Source organism: Podarcis tiliguerta (genome assembly GCF_965153285.1).
Source record: "Podarcis tiliguerta genome assembly, chromosome: 1".
Classification (NCBI taxonomy): Eukaryota; Metazoa; Chordata; class Lepidosauria; order Squamata; family Lacertidae; genus Podarcis; species Podarcis tiliguerta.
This window is the reverse complement of record NC_139534.1, coordinates 90,919,509-90,940,073: the sequence shown is the minus strand read 5'-3', so window position 1 is coordinate 90,940,073 and position 20,565 is coordinate 90,919,509. Positions and strand designations below refer to the sequence as shown.

Sequence of the window (20,565 nt, the reverse complement as noted above, 5' to 3'; positions counted from 1 at the left end):
ATTGTGACCTGTGATTAGCTAATGCCTCTCTGTAGTTTTTGTTATGTTATGTTTTATGTTATGGCAGTTTCACACACAGAGTTTCATAACTTCTTGTGGCACTAAGCAATGAAAATGTTACATCAATATTTTTTTTGGGGGGGGGGGGAAGAGTTCACATATCAGCCATTTGGGAAACACCGAGTTTGTGCTTATAACTCTTGTTATAACAGGCAACCAGTATGTACCAGTCACAGTTATTACTGACATAGCTGTTTATATGACAGATTAGGGTTTGTTTGTTTTTTAAGGAAGACACATAGGTGTAATTTCTGGTTTAAATGTTGGCCATATCTCTCTGCCTGGTTGATATACTTCAGTATTGTGGCAAAAGTGGCATTAAAATATTGGCTGATAATTTCTTAGCTCTTGTCTCTTCATTTTCCTTACCGGATATTATCCATTACAGTTGTCTAGAAACGTAACATTTTGAAATGGAAGTCCACAAAGTATGAGAAGTTACTTTATTTCCTTTTTAAATATACAGATACAAGATATTTTAAAAGGACAAGAACATTATACAAGGCTCAAATTTACATTTTTGCAATTAAAGGATAACAATATATGCATGTATGTAAATAAAATTCCATTCATCTTCCTTATGATTTCTGTCAGTGGCATTAGCACTGTGTGTTCACTAAATACAAATAATCCTCACAGTGAGATAAACTGCATAGTAATTAATGAAACTAAAAATGACCATTCACTCTCATCCGTGCATGAGCTTATTTGCTAGAAATGTAAAAACACGTAAGAACAGAAGTTAGTTTGTTCATTTTGCCTCTGATTTTTCTCAAGTCAGGTTATTAAAAAAAAATCAGAGTAAACGGAACAAAAAACCTGATCACTGGAGTAAACACTGTTCAGCTATATTCCTATATGTGTATCCTTAGCTGGGTAGGAAACTGCACACAAACATAAACTGCCTGCATTATTCCTCAATCTGATCAGACAGCAGGGCTTGACTGCACAGGATCCACCCATTCAAGAAAGAGAGAATCCTAGTTACTGGCTGATCAGCAAGAAAAGGAGTCACACATTTTGGATTTCCTACGTTCCTCTCCCCTCTGCTTATGGGTGAATGTTTAGCTTCCTTTAAGGGACTAGGGATGTTCACCTCTAGCTGCTGTGGTTGTACACTGTTGAATTCAGCAAAAAGCAGTGTTCACATGCAACTGAATTAAAAACTAATCTTGCTGAGTACAATCCAGCCAATGTTAAGCATTTTGAAGTGTGATTTCCTATTTCAAAATCAAGAATGCACCTAACTTTCTAACTGAACCAATGGAACTCAGGTGCTGCCTGAATCATGCTCATTGTTTTCAAGAACCAATCCATTGTTTGAGAACTTCGCAGTGAAATTAGCTCTCACATTCTCCTCATTAGGCATCTGTTTACAAGCCTCTCTTTGCAGTTACCATGCTGAATGAGGGATCTTCCTACATCACTATTTTTGATTGGGAGAAGAGAAGTGATTCTTCCATGTGTGAGAACCACTCACCCCAGAAAAATAGAGCAGGATGTCCAAATCAGGGTGAGATCCGCCTGCACTAACACAGAGCTACCACTGAGGACATGCTAAATCTACAGTGGCAAGGCAAATCCAAGCATAGTTCCCCTTTTAAATCCAAAGTATAATAGTATGAGCAAATGGATATATAATCAAAACATATCACAGTAGAGTGAACATGACCAAGACACCATGAACACTATCTAATCTCTTCTTACCATGCAGTGCTTCTGGAACATTTTGCAGTAATCTCAGCACGCATGTTTTTGCAACGACTGTTTCCCCCCTCTATAACCAGCGTAAACCTCTGTTTGGAATTTTCAAAAATGATGTTTATGTGCAGTTTTTTTCATACCCAGAAAACTATCCAAGAAAACAAAATCTTCATGGCAATATTCTAAACGCTATTTGAAATGCACAAGGAAACTTAAGTGGATAAGCAAACAAAGATTTTGAAGAAATTATCTAGGTACCAAAACATAATTAAAAAGTATAACTCATTGTAGTTCAGAAGCAGACAGTGGGGTGGAGCAGTGGTGCTTAATTTACCACTCGGCAGTGAAGTCTCTGCTGCTGACCAGGAGGGAAATTGGGAAGGGCAAGGAAACAGGAAAACTAGTGCTGTGTAAATGCCATAGTGGCTCTGCCAGTGCATTTGCATAGTGCTGACCTCCATGTTGCCTTGCCCCTCCCACTCCTGGGGAGGCAGCAGAGACTCCACTGCCAGGATATCAGGTAAGTGTGGCTGCCTTGGCTCCACCACCCACTATCCTATGAACAGTGATAACTCATCAGTGCACTAATTAGGATTTATACAATATGAAATGTGAAATCCTATCTTTGGATTTCACTGTCTGTCATGTCTTCTTTCTTTGCCAAATGGAAACGGGGTTTTTCCCAAATACTCAGAACATTTATTTTCTCGCACACAAACCCACACATTTTCTTATCCTCACTCTTAAAATCTTAAATATACACAAAAGACTCCAAAAAGAAAGTAGGAAGGCTAGAGTACACAAATAAAATGCACCATCAGGATAATTTAACTTTTAAGACAAAAAAGGGGATGTTTCCTTGAAGGGAATAGTTACAAAAGGCTTATTGGGAAAGTTTTTCCTCTCTCATCACTATGTCCCTCTGACATAGTTATGGCTATAATCAATATACAAGGAAGATGTGACTACAACATTTCAATATCAACTTCTATAAATGGGGCAGCCTCGAGAGCTATTGAAAACAACTTGTTTGTGGAATCAGCATGATGAAACCAGACAACATGCAGTCACTGAAGTCTCCCACAAAACCAAAAACATAAAATTGAATGAAAAGCCCTTTGTACATACACTGAACTAATTTCCATTTTTGTTTTATTGTTCCTATTAACCTCTAAGGTGGTGTTAGTAGCTGCTTGAGAGCAGGTGCTCATTTAAATGGCTTCTTTTGCTGCAGTCTGGGGCCTATGATGGTCCACAGTAAGAAAGATTGCTATGGGGAACATCTGGCTACCCATAGAAGCAGGTAGCGAAACTCCTGGGCTGCAATGCTGGAGAGCACAACAACTACAGTTACAAGGTGCTCATCTGGCTATGCCAAAAGCAAAACATTGACTTTCTGTTGCATTAAAGCTAACTGGAAGCTTTTGTGGTGACTTAATGAGTGAATGGGTGCTCACAAGCCTCAAAGCATTTTCAGTAACTTCTAAAATTCTCTCTGTGCTCCATCCTCACACTGTTCCTATGGATTACTAGATGCCTGGTAAGACTACTTCCCCTAAGAATAAGTCACAGACCAGCCAGTAGCCAGTCACAGGGTGTGGCTACTCTGAGTGTTGCTAAACTGGAGGAAGAAGCCAGATGCAGAGTTGTGGGAGGAAGGATTAAATAGGTTTAATACATTGTTCTCATATTCAGATGCACTGGAGCCATTTAAGTAATAGCAGTTCTGTTCTGAACTGCTGCTGATATACATGAAGGGAAATATTATCTGATCCTTTCATCGAAAGATGACAGGCGGAAAATTGAAGCACCTAAATTAGTCCTAAGAAAAGCAGACTCTGGCGGAAAAGTAATTCCCCAAAGACATCCACTGACCAACCTGTTTCTACAGAACCCAGCAATTTCTGGTTCTGATCAATCAATAATCACACTGAGAGGTTGTGTGCATGCATATTTCTCTAAGCAAAGTTGACCCACCCAAAACTGTTTAGTTTAGTGGGCTAGGGATTTCTCCTTAAAATAAGCATCTTATTATTTCATGTGTAAATTTTTAAGAGACTCAGTCATAGTAAGCTAGAAGAGTCTGACACTCAGAGCAGGTGCCAGTTGAATCCAAAGAAGATCTGATTAGTTTCCTGGCTTCGAGCAATCTCTTCTATGATGCAGTGTTGCTGCCAGAGCAAGTGGAGTTTCCTGTACCTTTCATGACACAAATGCAGAGGATTGCCTCGCCTTTGGAAGAGAAACAAGAAGAATATACGCATTAGGGTTTGAGAAAACTGTAAGTGGCAAGTACTTTTAACTTTGCTTTATTCTGACATCTTTAGGTTGGTGTATGTACAACATGCTAGCTACTAACAGGGAATAATCAAAGTTAACTCGCAAAGAAATGCATTTATGGCTAACCACCAGTCTCACCAAAGAACTTTTGCTAGCAACAAAAGCCTCTGTTGTTAAGCAGTCAAACAACAAGTTACTGGCATTGTAAATGCATGTTTATGTTGAAAAGGGTAAGAACAGTCAGAAGGCATCCAAACAGTTACTTTAAAATACCAAGAGAAGGTTATTTGCCAGATTTTTGGCATCAGATAATTGTAGTAAAAAAGCATAAGAAGATAACATTAAAAAGCAGCAAAGTGAAATTTCCTAGGCAACAGAGCAAAGCATCTACTTACGCCAGATTTGGGTCTGTTTCTCCATATTCATCTAGATATGGTGCAGGATAGAAAGAGCCTCTGGTTTTCCCTCCTATTAAGATAACTTTGCAGTCCCTGATTCTGAAGCAGAAACAGTTATGTTAAAGAGAAAGTCCCCAAAGATGGCAGTGGTCTCAGTACACCATTCACTTTGAAGAATATGTAAACACAGTAAACAGTGTTGCCTATTTAAAGCCTAATATTTCTAACATAGCAGTATCCTTGGCAGTGACCAGAGGAGGAATGACCACTGGTATGAGCGAAGAGAAGAAACGCCATGATACATCTGCAGCAGCACACTTTCATTTGCCCCAGCTGCAACAAAACATGTCTCTCCTGCATCGGTCTCTACACAGCAAGCACTGCAACCTTCCAAAAGCTTGACTTCACCCCCAAAGGCGCACTCCTCCACTGTATCCTCCACTGTATCCTGAGACAGACAACAACAATTTCCAATATCCTTTTGTATGCAGACTTTCTGGGAAGGTGAGAAAATGAACAAGCTACTCAACTCCCTGAATTCATATGTGTGAATGGTAGAATGCTGAGTTACTATGACCAGATCAGGGTACTGTATGGGTAATTATAGCACAAGAAACATTTCTGCCCTTAATGAGCAACTCTGGGCTATAGTGTAAGGAATTAAAAAGAAACACGAGACCTCTGTAGTCAGCCCCATTTTATGATTTAGGTTAAGATGATCTGATCCTAAAGATAAAGAAATTCCCAAGTATCACAAGCTCTAGTATTTTAAATTGTATTATGGGAAATGAACAAGCTAAAACCAATGTTAATCTATGTACATCTATGTATCTATGTACAGTCTACGCCTTGGTACTTGTATGTTTTGGCTACCGAATGCCGAAAACCCGGACATAAGTGTTGCAGTTTTTGAACGTTCTTTGGAAGCCAACGGCGCAGCTTCCGCAACTTCAAATTGAGTGCAGGAAGCTCCTGCAGCCCATCAGAAGCCGTGCCTTGGTTTTTGAACGGTTCCCCGAACAGATTAAGTTCGACAACCAAGGTACGACTGTTATGGTCTTGTAATGGCCTAAAAGAAAAATCAGCGTGGCATTTGGCACATCAACACCCCACCCTTCCGATTAATTTCAATGGGCTTGACACTCTACTCTGTTACCTACTTGAGAAAAATGCACACTCCAGCACCACAGTGGACAGCATGCGAAGTGCAGGCTCCCAGCTCCTCCCCGTTCACCAGCTCCTGACAGCAGGTATTTTCAGAGCATAGCATAGCCCCACAGAACAAGCACAACACGGGGTGCTTGGTTTCATCATCAGAGGATCGAGGGCATCTGGAAAGGTAAAGTTAACTGGAGAATGACATTTGGAACCAAGAGGGAGATTAGAAAACAAAAATGTGAGAAGGACATTATTTGCCAAGACGGCTTGTGAACAAAAACCTGTTTCATTGCTAACTTTCATTTTATCAGGCCTTCTTTGGAAACTTGATGATAAAATATCCCTTTTTTTTTAATAGGATGCCTCCAAATGTACACCAGCTGATGTACAGAAAAAATAGCTAGAATAATTCTGAAACTAGCATGCCATTCAAATTAAAATAGAATTTTATGCTTCAAAGTTACTTCCAGGGTTCTGAATGCAGACTGAGGCGGCGTGGCTTAGGTTCCGACGGAATGCAAAACCATATATCGTTCTAATGTCTGAGCCCAATGGGAATGGAAGTTGTAATCATATTGTTGATTGTTCTTACACTGTACACCACCTAGAGATTTTAAATATATTAAGGGGCTTATAAATTATTTTAAATAAAATAAATAATTCACTTCAGAAATGTTGTGATGGGCAAGCAAGATTTCCAATGCACTTTGCAAATTCTGAACATGATAAAATAACAATATTGCACAAGTTTAACCATTTTATTAGTCAGTATGACCTGTTACTGCTCCAGTGGTAATAATATATCCTTATCCTAAAATGAAAATTGTATAATATACAGCTAAAAGGAATCAGTGCTTCCAAACCATTGGTTTTATACACAATTTCAGACAAATTTCTCCATATATACAAAATTTAAAGACCACTTTAGCTTTTATAAACTTAAACTGCAAGGGGGGGAACCTGATATTTGAACCAAGTCCATTTACAACTTTTAATTTTTTTTGCAATACCATTTGCACAATCAAACTGTGCTGCTTTTTCAATTTTTTTAAAAAAGGCTATATATGTCTACCCAGTGCTTGTTTTCTAAAAAAATGTTTAGGGGTACTCTCGTTTTCCTACTCATATTGAAATACTGCCCCTCAATTATTAGTGTATTTGTGGTATTTGTGGAAGCCGCTCAGAGTGGCTGGGGAAACCAGATGGGCAGGGTACAAATAATAAATTATTATTATTATTATTATTATTATTATTATTATTATTATTATTATCATCAATGAGGCCAAACTTAGATTTACAAAATGTTTAGGGGTATACGTATCCTTGCACCCACCCAGAAAAAAAGCACTGTGTCTACCTTAAAATTATTCTCTTGGCACAACTATGCAACATATCTTGATTGCTTAGACAGAACGCAGTTTTATGAAGAACAAATCTGTAAAAAGTCACAAAAGAAACTTCTAATTCTCACCTAAACTGAGAGCCTTTATTGAGAAGGCAACTGTAGTCTTCTGGAAGCTCTACCAATTTATTTCTTTTTCTTGGGTACCTAGTTAATTCAAGTAAGAAGAATTACGATACTCCAGGATACAAAAGCACATCAAAGAAACAGCTACCAAGTACTCTTCTGCTGAACTTTAAAACGTTCACATTTCATCCAAAATTTGCAAAGGCTGATGACACAAAGACAGCTATGATCTCTGCAGTAGGAGCTTGCAAGTGATAGTTATACATTAGAACCTTGCTATAGGGAATTCAGCCTATGAGTAAGCAGTCTAGGGAAATTATATTGCAGAGGACAGGCTAGGATTAGCACTCTGGTTCACTGTGTGTTCTGTTTGACCTGTTGCTTGCTTTCCCCTTTATTTTAATAAAAGTTTCACAATTGGGCTGGTCAGATCAGTGTGTGACTGCCACGTGCCTAGATCACTTTGGGTCACATGCTATTAGATGTCTAGGGCCAGAGTGGTAAAGCCAGGAATTTGCCATATTCCCAAGGAGAAACAGAAGGCTAGAAAGCAGGCGTTACGCTCTGCGTAACTGCAAGAAATTGGCTGGAGGCACAAGGCATACTGGTGCAAGCTTTAAGTTCACTGGGGGTTCCACATTTTCCCCTTGTTTCTAGGGCTGTACATGACTTAAAAACAGGCTGGTGGCAGCAACTACCAGATAACAAGAACCAACTGGCAGCACTGCAGGGATGTTGTGCAGCTGCTGGGCAAGGAAGGTGGTGTGAAAGGCTGTCCTGAGCACCCACCTTCTCCACACAATGCAGCTGGCGCCATGTGCACTACTGTTCTTATCAGAACAGAAATATTGTGGGAGTTTGGTTATCTACTCTCCTGACATTTCTGTATTTACCCAAGAGCAGACGTTTGGGGGAGCAATATATCTAAAAGCAATGGGGCAAGTGGCACTGATGAAAACACACTGCTAAATATTAAAATACAACCAAGACTGCTGTTTCAGGAAAACAGAAGAGGTAAAACTGACCTTATTCCAATGCTTTTCCCCTTCAGAAAGCTGAGTACAGCTGGATCCGCACACCACCTGCATGTGAAATTCTCCATCAGGACAATAATATATTGTAGTACTGTCCATCGCTAGCTTGGTCCCCAAAACTACCAGTTTAATTAGTGTTTTGCTACTCTTACTCATAACTGGAATCATTCGCTCTCCTGCCCTGAAGTGGTGAATAAATCCTGTCACAGATTAGAAGTGTGCATGCACACAAAAGCTTATACCAAAAACAAACTTAGTTGGTCTCTAAGGTGCTACTGGACAATTTTTTTATTTTCTTATATATTTCAACTTTGATTTTCAGTTTGGCACACTGGATGCCCACAAAGATTTTGGGTCGGTATGACTGGCCAGCAACCCCCAAAAGGTGTTTGCTTTTCCTAAGGCCATAAACAAAGGCAGAACCATCTCCCTTGATACAAAGGTGCTCAGATAACAAATGAGAACCAGGCACTTAATTTTTAGAAAACTACGTTTTTATAATATAATATAATATAATATAATATAATATAATATAATATAATATAATATAAATCTCATATTCAACACAGTTAAGTAAACTGAAATATGTTATGCTGCCTGTATTCATGTTATGCCTGTTCTACCCAGAAAGACACATCAACACACTCTGTATCCTCACAGCCCATCCCCATCACATTTCTGGGCCTGCCCTTTTACCCCAGTGCAACTTTGCAAACTTGTTCCAAGTCTTCTGGATCAACAGACACCTTCATATGGCTTACCTATGGTCACAACACACAGTGGCCTAAGTTGTGCAATGATGGTGGCTAAATGATTCCACTTTGAGGCAGGGGTTAGATTAGATCAGCCTTTGCCAACCTGGTTCCTCACTGGACATCCTGAACTATAACTCCCACCACCCCTAGCCAACTGTGAGGTCCAAGACTGGTGGGAATTGTAGTCCAAGACATCCAGAGGGCACCAAGTTGACAAAGGCTAGACTAGACAGTCTCAATTCCACTGCACTCTATGGTTCCCAGCCCACTCTTTCTCACCCAGCCAACAGTTTCTGGATGTTGGGACAATCATATGCTCTATGTGAGAACTTGAAAAAACACGCAGATTTTTCTCCCAACAGCAGTCATACCTCTGGAGCAAGGGCTCTATAGTATCCCAATATTCTTGGAAAAGCAAGAACAGATTGGTGGGTAGAGACAAGTATCCACAAAGAGCCTTGAATTGGCCTTCTTCTGAAACTGCAAAGGAAAAAGATGTTAGACGTACCTTCAAGTGCAGCAACTAACATAAAAAAAACCATTTTTTCTGTTAAAAGTGAATACTCGGTGCAGATTTAGAAAGTAAAAATGTATCAGATGAAGACAATATCCAGTTTGGAATGACAGCCAGGAACTACTTTGGATAAGACTCTTGCTGCTGTGGAGGGAATGTCCGTAGTCACATTGAAATCTGTCAGTTATTTTTATCCGTAAGTCAATGTGAACCGTTGTTGTGAATGCACAAATTGTAACCTCCCCATGTTAAGGAAGACTACAGCTGCCTCTGTGGGAGCAAATTATTTTGGTGGTACCCCCTACTCTTTGTCGGGTGTGAATTTCTTAGTGCTGATGTGCCAGTTATGGAAGAGCAGATTTAGACTGAAGGTCTGGGAAGAAAGCACTTCGTATGAGAGAGGCCAGGAGTGGGAGTGTGGCCAGGACAATCTTGTACCACTGGGGTTAAAGGTATTGCAGTCCAGAGCATTTAAGGCTTTATAGGTCAACCCCAACCCTTTGAATTGGGCCTGGAAACTAAGTGGCAGTCAGGATTGGTGTTGTATGCTCAAACAGTGTTGCCCCGGTGAGCAATGTTAAACTAGAGATTATTTATGGAGAAGGATTTTTCAATATATACCAAAAGAACTTTCTGAAAACCATTTTGTAATGGTTGATACTGTTCAGCACATTTTTAATCTGGCATTACCTTGGCATGCTGAGATTACCATGCTCTGCTACTTACCTGATGAAAGTTCTTCTGGTGGAGGCACTCCCAGCAAATAGTGGAAAAACAAAGCAGCACAACGGAGGTAGGGCATGATGCCCTTTTTAATGCAATCCCACAAATACCAGCCTGCAACTGTTTGGCTATAACAACTGCAATAAAGATTTGAATATGTGTATTTAGTATCTTAGGTTGTCAACAACATTTAATTTATTCATTAAAATTCTATCCGCACTTCCTCCCAAAGGAGTGCAGGGTGGCAACTAAGCAGAAAAACAATACAATTAAAAAACAAAGTGAAAAACATTAAGTACATCTAAAAACATAGAAACAGAGTCACATATTCTTCCTAACTAATGTTTTCAAGGTTGCCAGGCAAGCATCTTTCAGCTATCAATTGCCTGGAATATTTTAAAATCCCCTCTGAATGTTACTAACGAAGGAGACAGACACACCTCACCATGGAGGGAGAACCACAAATTCCACAAATGGAGAGCCACCACCAAGGAGGTCTTGCCATGGGTCAGGTTTTAAAACATGATATAAATTCCTGACTGATTAAATACAAATGGTTTAATGGTGAAGATTAAAAAGGTCCCTCACTGAAAGAGAGATACTTTTTAAGCTGCTTTTTAATAAAATACCAATATTTCTGTCACACACAAATGTATATATACACACTTGAATGCTTTGCAGAGACGTGATTACAGCACACTTCTAATCCTCCCCACTTCTTCTTCAAACCTCTGTGGTTCGAAGGAGAAATGGGATGGTAGTCTGAAAGCCATTTGTAAACATCCCTGCTCAATGTTGTTTACAAGGTACTGTTTGAAAACCTGAAGTTCAACAATCAGGTGACTGACAGGTGAGTGGCCCAGCCTGACTGTCAACTTTGGCCCATCAGGGGTGGGGAAGGTAAAGATCAGGTCCTCTTGCCAGAAAGGTTTCTCTACCCCTGCCCAAGAGCTTGAAGGCAGTTTTTTAAAAATGTAGAAGTAAAAAAATGTTACAGGAACTTTGCACATAGTATTACAACTATGTCAGATCCTGATTTGATAATCAACCTTTCTCCCTTCTTTCCTGGGGAATGTGAAACATCAGTACAGTAAGGCAGCAATGCTACTCCATAAGAAAGAAAGAAACCCCAAATCGTATTAGGGCAATACTTTTATTAAGCCAATGAAAAATGTTACAAAATGTGTGCAAGCTTTTGAATTCTCCATGACACTTCATCAGGCTAGAACTACAACTACAACTCATGACTACTGGCTATGATGGCTAGGAATGATGGGAGTTGTAGTCCAAAAACATCTAGGCACCTAAAGTTGAGAAAAGCTGGTCTATATTATAAACAAAGCAAGATTTGGGGATGGGAGTGGGATACTTGGCTGGTGGTGAATGTATTGTGTCTTTCAGAAGCCTTAGGTGCAACTTCAAACCTGCACAGCACCTCTCACAACCTCACTGGAATACTTGATACTTCCCTCCCATATTCCATTTTAAGACTCTGTCCAGATGCAGACTCCATTGTTTCACAACCAGCCACATTTTAAACTCCCCCCCTAAGCTTTGTTTACCATCTACCCTGGTGAAGAGTTCTAGAGAACCTTAAAGCTGGCACACTATTTTGTGACATTTTGTTTGTCCCAATAAAGGAGCTGGATTCAACACAATGCACTCCTTATCCATCAAAACGTTGCAGAGAAGCTACTTACCCACTTGTGTACCTGCAAATTTCTTTACAGAAAGAATCAGCTGCTCGTGCTTCCTCACTGTCATGCTGTACTTGTGCAGACAGGCACTCTGTGCAAAAAATAATTTTAAAAATACTTGGTCTTTTCCCTTAATAGTATTTACAAATTTTCATGTACTTTTTCTCTTTTATAACAATCCACTCTTTTTATATTATTGTTCACTTATTTATGTAATGCCATCAATGTGCATGGGAGAAACAGCATGTCCCAAGTCACTTCTAAATCCTGGACAAGCATAGAAGTGGACTATAATTTGCCTCAACTCCACAATGCCAGGCCAGGGGGGAAATTAACCTTAAAGTCCAGAAGATATCCATGCAAATCAAAAGGCAGGCTGGAACTTGTGGTCACCGCCTTGATAATATTGTTGGGGCAGATGTCCTGATGCTGTTGACTAGCGTGAAACACAGAGTGGTAGTGGTGTAGACATGGGCTCATTTTGTTGGAACAACACGCTTACCAACTTCAGCTTGCGGACATCTAACACACAAAAGTAGGGAGATGGAGTGGCTTTCATACTGTCTCTTTTCAGGCCCTTTATTTAATCACTACTTTACCAGAGATACCAGGTTAAAATTATGGAACCAAGCAAGTGGAATTTTGGAGATATAAGACCCAGTCTTCTAAATCACAATGGTTAATCTCAGACTATAAACAAGAGGAAAAGTTCCGTATGAAAAAAGAGGAACTTTAAAAGCACTAATATACACATGTGCAATGACAGATGGGAAATCAAAAGCTGTATTCTGTTTCCCTTATTTAGGCACATATCTTTTCAGCATGAAGTTCACCAGTATGGGAGTTTCCAGCAAGTTGTTGACACTCTTATACAGCTGCCCTAGTCAATGAACACAGTAGCTGCTCTAAACAGATACAATGTAAACCAGGGGCCAATGGTCCGGTTCACACATCCCTTTGTAACATGGTTAAGGTTAACTATGGTTTAAAGATAAACATGCAGCATGCTACGGCATGGAGCAAAACCTGTGGCTGGTTTGAGCCTCTATCACTCCTGCCATGCTGCTAGGCTTAGCTTAGCATTATATTCAAATCCAGGCTCATGGTTTGTGTCTCTCCAAGCAAGCCAAAAGCTATAACCAAGGTTTCTTTTTGGCTTACTGGGCCTGATTTGTTTGGAGAGACACAAATCACCAGTCCAGGGATAGCACCTATATGCTCCACACAGTTGCTAGGATAGGAAAGAGTTAGGTGTGTGCAACCATGCTTGGATTTCGTAGCTGGATGGAGGCAAGGGATAATTTTAAGACCCATTAAGGAAACTTCTACTGTCGGCAGATCTTTTTCCTTGCCACTTAGATCTTGAATGTCAGCAAGTGAACACTCTACCTTACAAATATGTGGAACTACTTTTGAGAACTGGAAGGCATAAAAACCTCCTGCCGAAACAACTAAAAGTACTTTATTATGTTATCTAAAAAAACCTAAACACAAAAGATACCATTACCTGTAGTTGTAGTGAGAATAATTTGGGTTATGTGTGCCATAGTGACCAAGTGGAAGAGGTAGAGATTGTTACAGGCAGAGCTGATCGATGAAGGTTGTAAGTCCACAGTATCCTCCCAATACAAAGATGGAAATGATAACACAGCACCAACCTAAAAAGGAAATAAGACTCTGATAGGCCTGGCACTCATCACAAATTAAACTGTCCATTTGCAGGGGCATTTTTTACATGACAGACTCGAGGCTTAGGAAACAAACACAAGTCAAATCCAAAATGAATCGAAGGCACTCTCAAGGTAATTCCCACAAAGGACTGCCCACCCCCCAGGAACTGTTACAGACACGACTCCAGACTGTACAAGCCATGGAACTAATATCTGCACACAATCTCAAACTTTTAAGAGCATCATTGCCAAGAGAAGCCTACACACACTTACCAAAACATGAAACAGATCCACGTCTAGAAGGGATGGTGTGTCTTCCACTTTTAAACTGGGCAGAAGAACTACAAGAGCAAAATATATATTAAATGGAAATTCTGACTGTCTGCTTTCAGTAAAACAGATTGCAAAGAAAGGGTTTGCAATGATGTGAGATTCCCTGCTCCCCCCTTTGTCAATTCTTGTTTCTTCAAGCTTACTAGGCGAAAAATAAAAACCCATAAAAGCTTATGCCTCTTATCTGAATTATGTTACTGTTTCAGAGAAGGACTCTTTCCAAGAAGACTTTACTTATTTCCAAAACTTATAATGGGGGTAAAAAACACTATGTTACCTCCTAGGAGACGTACAAGATGTTGCTGGATTAGGCTTTGTGGCAATGTAATCCTCTGAGCAACTGCAAACTGCAGCAATGCTTTAAGACCACTGTGCTAGAGGGTGAGGAGATAAAGGAGAAAGGTTTGGTTAGACGAGGGCTGTGCTTCCCCATCACTATTCTCTAAAAATATTTGGATTCTAGTGGCTGGAGATAGCAGCCAGGACCTGGGCTCCTTACAGGCAGAAAGGAAGGAAAAAGGCAAGTAAAGAAGATGGCATTTGGATTGCAAACTCCTGCATAGCAATTAACAAATGCCAAAAGAAATGTCAGTTGGAAAATTATATATGACATAGCCTGAGCAACTACTTAAGCAATGGTCCAGTGGTTACATATACCTGATCTCCACACACACACACACACCCTGCCCTCGCCAATCCCCTGGAACAGAATCCTTAGCCCAGAGTTTTCAAACTTGTTTTGTTTAATTGTGTCGCTAGGCCGACTGTTGACTTGGGATAATCAAAGTTCAAAGCCTTGCTGAGCACATGAATAAGACAATACATCAGGCAATATCCAATGTCAAGCGAGCAAATGCAAAGAAGTCCCCCTTTCTCTCCTTTCCTGAACCCCCTGAGCAACCCCCCAAAACCTGCTCCATGTGGTTAAGGCAGCATTTGAGAGGAAGGGGAAATCCTACTGCACAAACCAAAGTCCACTGTGCCAGCAGGATACCACTGGATGCCAATCATAGGTTCCCCAGCACTGGAACCGAAGTATTCCTTAATTTTTTTGTCTGAACTTTCTACTTGTGGTACAGTGATAATAAAGTATTTCTGTATTTCTATAAAACGCACTCATTAAACACAAGTCCTACCCTGCAACACCCCTACATTTGGAAGCGTGTTATGTGAATAACTAGTTTATGAAAGAAGTGTAATAAATGTAGTTGCTGTGCTCAATAGTCTACCTATAGCGGCACATTAGGACCTTACCTCATGGCAACACGAGAACAGGGCCTTCTCTGCAGTGGCTCCGTGTCTGTGGAATGCTCTCCCCAGGGAAGTTCGCCTGGCGCCTGCATTGTACATCTTTAGGCACCACGCAAAAACGTTCCTTTTTAACCAGGCCTTTGGTTGACCTGATGGACATCCTATACCCTTTTAAAATGTGGCTCTTTGGGGGCGGGGCATGTTATTGGGTTATTGTTCTTGCTCTGATTTTATATATTGTGATCTTTTCTGTGAACGACACTGAGACCTCTGGGTATGGGTCAGCATATAAATTCAATAAATAAATTCAATAAATAAATCCATTAAATAAATAACTGATGTGGGACGTGGGTGGCACTGTGAGTTAAACCACAGAGCCTAGGACTTGCCGATCAGAAGGTTGGTGGTTTGAATCCACGCAACGGGGTGAGCTCCCGTTGCTCGGTCCCAGCTCCTGCCCACCTAGCAGTTTGAAAGCACGTCAAAGTGCAAGTAGATAAATAGGTACCACTCTGGCAGGAAGGTAAACGGCGTTTCCGTGTGCTGCTCTGGTTCGCCAGAAGCGGCTTAGTCATGCTGGCCACATGACCCAGAAGCTGTACACTGGCTCCCTTGGCCAATAAAGCCAGATGAGCACTGCAACCCCAGAGTCGGCCATGACTGGACCTAATGGTCAGGGGTCCTTTTACCTTTACCTTAACAATTACATCCTTTATTGTTCCTACCTGACGGTTTTGCAGAGAACCAAATAAAGGCTTGCCCTCGTCTTCCAGAAGATTCTCTGAAAAAGAAACAAAGCTGGTAGTGAGTCATGTACTCTACAAGCAGTCAAAATGTTTTGCATTTCAGTTTTCCAGTAAGTTAAGGAACCTGCTTGTTGTGGCTTTCAATCTCTTTTTAGCTTACTGTTCATTTTAATTAACATTTGATCTATGGAAAGAGGTAACAAACTGGAGCAATGTCTTTGAATGAAAGTATCTAATTTTTACTATTTCAGGGAACACATACACATCTGTATGCTTGCTTCCAAGTCTGAACATAGTGTTCATATCAATTCTAGAGCAAATAAAATATAGGCTACTGTGCCCTTTTGCAGTCTGTGGGAATTGAGCATTCCCAACTAAAATAGATTTTGAAGTGACTTGTTAAGTAGTCAAATGCCCATAGCATTAGTCAAATAAGTACAAGAAGCAGATCTTGAAAACACTTCCTCAAATTAAAACAAAGCATTCCAACCTTTTGCCATTTTGGGGACCCCAGCATTTTGCTGTCAATTTTAAATGGGACAGCTTGATAATGGGGACTGTAAAAGTCTGATTTTTGTACAGTATTTGTACATGTTATATAGGATTTGCCCTATAACAGTACTTTAGAAACTGCGTTGTAGTAGCTGTCTTATATTTTCAAGTTTAAAACCCTGGCTATTTTCATGTCTAACATAATAAAAGCTGAAATCCAATTGTGAAAGGAATTCTATTTTTGATTTACCTAAACACTGGATAGTAAACGCACATGTGCTCCAAGTCATCATAGGAATGCGTGGATCAGTTTCATTGGGTGCAACTTTTAATCCAATTCTGTAAATTGCAGTGGCAAATAGAACCACCATCTCCTTGATACTATTAGAATACTTAACTCTGTGGAGGAAGCCAGGAGAATGTCAGATTGTGAATAAGTGAGGCTGGATAAAGTTCAAAGAACTGATTATGAGAATATTTGCACTTATTTGCATTTCATAATTATCTTTAAATCAGCAGTTCCCGGTAACAGGAAATCATCTTTCAGCTTTTGCTTGTTATTATAGACTTCTCTTAAGTGCTTATATCCTTAAGGTAAAAAACACAAGCTTTCCAAGTTATATCCTGAGATAACGGTGACCAATAATTAGATAAAACTCAGGCAGAGGTTTGCTTGATCAGAGATAATAATCATAATGGCCCATATAAATGTTGTAGAATGTAGATATTTTAATGAAAATATTATTTTCCCCTAAGCTGAAATAATGCCCACTGTATTGATTCCAGATTTTTATTTTTATTTTTTTTAAATAGTCTAAAGTAGAAATGTGATTCTTAACACTTACAAAGGATCTACTCCAAAGCTAAGAATGGAATGGAAATCAGATGAAGTCTCTTCCATTTCTATGTCACGTAAAGATGGAGCAATCTGTTTTCCTTCTTTTAAAAAGAGAAATAAATTCATGTGAGACTGCAGTTCAACTAAATGAAATAAAATTATTTATTTTCTCTTATATACTTAAAAACATAAGGCTGTTGTCACGGTGCAGTTCATGTAGCCACCCTGTGTGCTGACAGGGCGGCAGGCAGCCGAGGCAAGCTGTTTAACAGAGGGGAGGCGAAGCTTCACAGTGCGGTTTGGCAAAGTGCTCTCTGAAGTGCCTCTCCCCTCCTTTAAAAGGGGCAGGATGTTGGGACAAGCCATGAGGAGAGAGGGAGGGGCCTGGGGCAAGCCTGGAGTGAGTGGAGCTTGGGATGAGCTGTGAGGAGAAGGAATGGGGTGAGCTACGCAGGGATGGGCAAGGAGATGTGTGAGGTACAGTGGTACCTCAGGTTAAGTACTTAATTCGTTCCGGAGGTCCGTACTTAACCTGAAACTGTTCTTAACCTGAAGCACCACTTTAGCTAATGGGGCCTCCTGCTGCCGCCGCGCCGCCGGAACACGATTTCTGTTCTTAACCTGAAGAACTATTTCTGGGTTAGCGGAGTCTGTAACCTGAAATGTATGTAACCTGAAGCGTATGTAACCCGAGGTACCACTGTATAAAGAGAGGGGGAGTTGGTCAGGTATAAAGGGAGGAGAGGTTTGGAAAGGGGTTGGCAAGCAGGGGCAGCAGTCCTTACTATGGTAAAAATTCTTAAGTCATGAATGATAGATTGGGGTCAGCAAACTTTTCCAGCAGGGGGTTGGTCCACTATCCCTCAGACCTTGTGGGGGGCCGGACTATATTTTTTTTGGGGGGGGGGTGATGAACAAATTCCTATGCCCCACAAATAACCCAGAGATGCATTTTAAATAAAAGGACACATTCTACTCATGTAAAAACAGCAGGCAGGCCCCACAAATAACCCAGAGATGCATTTTAAATAAAAAGACACATTCTACTCATGTAAAAACACACTGATTCCCGGACCATCCCGGGGCCGGATTTAGAAGGTGGTTGGGCCGGATCCGGCCCCCGGGCCGTAGTTTGCCTACCCATGGATTAAGACATAATAATTCTTACATAACAACCTATTACATGTCATTAGGTGGTAAGTGCTATGTGCAGCTGACTCTATTAATATGCAAATGGATTAATCTTTGAATATCAATTTTCAGTCTAAGTCTGTGAGCTTCATTTGCAGAACAGTCAAAAAGCTAATAGAACACAACATTTTAAGGTGGGGCTGGGGTAACCAACCTAATATAAGAAAAATGGAGCCTATATCTTAAATGACTTCATGATTAGTATATACCTAAATAAAAATTCAATAAAAGTCTGCACCAGACTTCAGTGCTATCCAGCAACACAAAACAATGGAATTATAAGCCCTTCAATTTGCATTCATAACTTTCCACACTCTGTTAGAGATGCACAACTTTAGAAGATATTTCAATTACTTATTTTTAGGGCAGACAATAGGATTGCAATGATCCTCAAAATGGTACCTGTAGCCAATAGCAAAATAAAGTGTTTTATAAAGATCTGGCAACCTCCTAAAAACATTTTAAAAATGTTAAGTGTAACATATACAGACCTTCAGTGTTTTTCTTGTTGTAACCAGATATCCTGGCCATAACAATCTCTATCCATTTTTTCAAAGATAGAAGCTGAACCACCACCTCGGCATCCTCACTGACAATACAAAAAGGTAGTTGTAGTTTTCACAAGTATAGCAAAAAATATAACCCCTGGAGCCCAGTCTGAGATGCTCGTGTCTTACACAAGAGAATTTAAACAGCTACTTAGTTGTTTGGTTCATATGTGAATAACTTCATTTTAGAAAACTTCTTCTAGACACTCAAAATTGATGGGTAAATAAAATAACAGAATGGGCCTTTTCTGTGGTGGCTCCTCACTTGTGGAATGCTCTGCCAGGGAGGCTCCCCTGGTGCCTTTGTTACAATGCCAGGCAAAAAAATTCCTCTTCTCACAGGCCTTTGGCTATTTAAACAATTTATGGCCTTTTAAACTGCAGGGGAGGGTAGTGCTTTTGTTTGTTACTATGCTGTGCATTTTTGTGTTTTTATATTGTAAACTTCCTTGTGATCCTCAGTTGAAGGGTGGTATAGAAATGTAATTCGTCATCACCTTCATCATCGTCATGTATTTTCCCCATACATGCAACAAGAAAACTGCTATCAGACTAAAATTGACATCCAGTGCCTTTAAAAATGTGTTGGGTGTGGGTGTGGGTGATTAGGTTCCTTTTGTTTTTATTTTGATTATGTATTTAGTGTTTTTATATTTTGCTTTTATCCTGTGAAATGCCCAGGTATAGAGCGGTATACAAAATTAATTAACGGGCTCTTTAAATGTTTAAACTTACCTGTTTATCTTGTGCATTTGCAAAGGAAGAATGGGTATCACAGTGTTGCACAGAGATTTGCAAAGTGGGCAGAGGTACTCTCCATTCTCCAAGTCAAAAACTTGTTCGACATGATGTCGCTGCCGAGAGTTTAACTGAATGGCTTCAAAGTACCTGCAATATTGAAACAAACAACCAAAAGAAAGTCTTTAGTGTTGAGTGTGAACAAGGAAAAGCAGAGTTATGATACCCTTTGTTGTTACACACTTGGCTTACTGTTATAACTTTGTTGTTGAGCATAAGCGAAAAGAGGGACAATGATCAGAACTTTGTACCCATCATACAAAACTTTGTACCATGTAAATGAACTATGGGGTATTGTGGGAGATATCAAGAAGTAGAGGGCAGTGAGAGAACTCAGGATCAAGCCCCAATAGGCAGTTCTGGAAGCAGAATTTCAAGAGCTCCAGGTTAATGTGCCCTCCAGATATTTTGGACCACAACTCTCCCCAGCCCCAGGCAAAACAGCCAATATTTTTGCCCATATTTGTCTTTTGATTACACTTATGCTAGCCTGGTTTCATTTATTTTGCTGAGATACTTGAATCTGTTGGACATTAAATATGTCTTGAGATATGCTGGAAGAGATAGTTTCAAAATTGACTATAACTAAAACAAAATAATAATAATAATAAAGTTTACTAAATGTATCTACTTACTTCTGCCAGCAGGCAGCATGCATCACATGACCACAACTTCCTGTATGAGTTCCACATGACAAGTCAGGATCCATGAAAAGAGGATCTATTTTATCTATTGAAGAAAAAATGGTATGAAGGATGATTACATCATTTAGTGTCAAATGAAAGATTTTGCAAAGACTATTCAAGCAAAAATTCTGCCAGAGGAGCATCTTGTACATCTTATACAGTACTCACTGAAGAAATAATTATTGATCTTCTTTATTAACACCAACTAAGAAACGGACCAT

The 20,565-nt window shown here is 39.9% G+C and overlaps 1 protein-coding gene across 2 annotated transcripts in view; it reads right to left on the bottom strand.

Moving 5' to 3' along the window:
* Nucleotides 1-489: 489 nt before the first annotated feature.
* Nucleotides 490-20,565, bottom strand: part of UBR1 (ubiquitin protein ligase E3 component n-recognin 1) — a 59,472-nt gene continuing 39,396 nt past the window's right edge. For both annotated transcript variants that reach the window (XM_083432755.1, XM_083432756.1), the window contains exons 31-47: nt 20,294-20,387; nt 19,596-19,748; nt 18,804-18,901; nt 17,129-17,222; nt 16,534-16,682; nt 15,771-15,826; nt 14,072-14,168; nt 13,735-13,802; nt 13,299-13,449; nt 11,795-11,882; nt 10,098-10,231; nt 9,229-9,337; nt 8,094-8,150; nt 7,072-7,149; nt 5,603-5,773; nt 4,440-4,541; nt 490-3,996 (exon numbers count right to left, since the gene is read on the bottom strand). In XM_083432755.1, the coding sequence (XP_083288881.1) occupies nt 3,855-3,996; nt 4,440-4,541; nt 5,603-5,773; nt 7,072-7,149; nt 8,094-8,150; nt 9,229-9,337; nt 10,098-10,231; nt 11,795-11,882; nt 13,299-13,449; nt 13,735-13,802; nt 14,072-14,168; nt 15,771-15,826; nt 16,534-16,682; nt 17,129-17,222; nt 18,804-18,901; nt 19,596-19,748; nt 20,294-20,387 (1,841 nt within the window). In that variant the 3' untranslated portion in view covers nt 490-3,854. The remainder of the gene's footprint in view (nt 3,997-4,439; nt 4,542-5,602; nt 5,774-7,071; nt 7,150-8,093; nt 8,151-9,228; nt 9,338-10,097; nt 10,232-11,794; nt 11,883-13,298; nt 13,450-13,734; nt 13,803-14,071; nt 14,169-15,770; nt 15,827-16,533; nt 16,683-17,128; nt 17,223-18,803; nt 18,902-19,595; nt 19,749-20,293; nt 20,388-20,565) is intronic.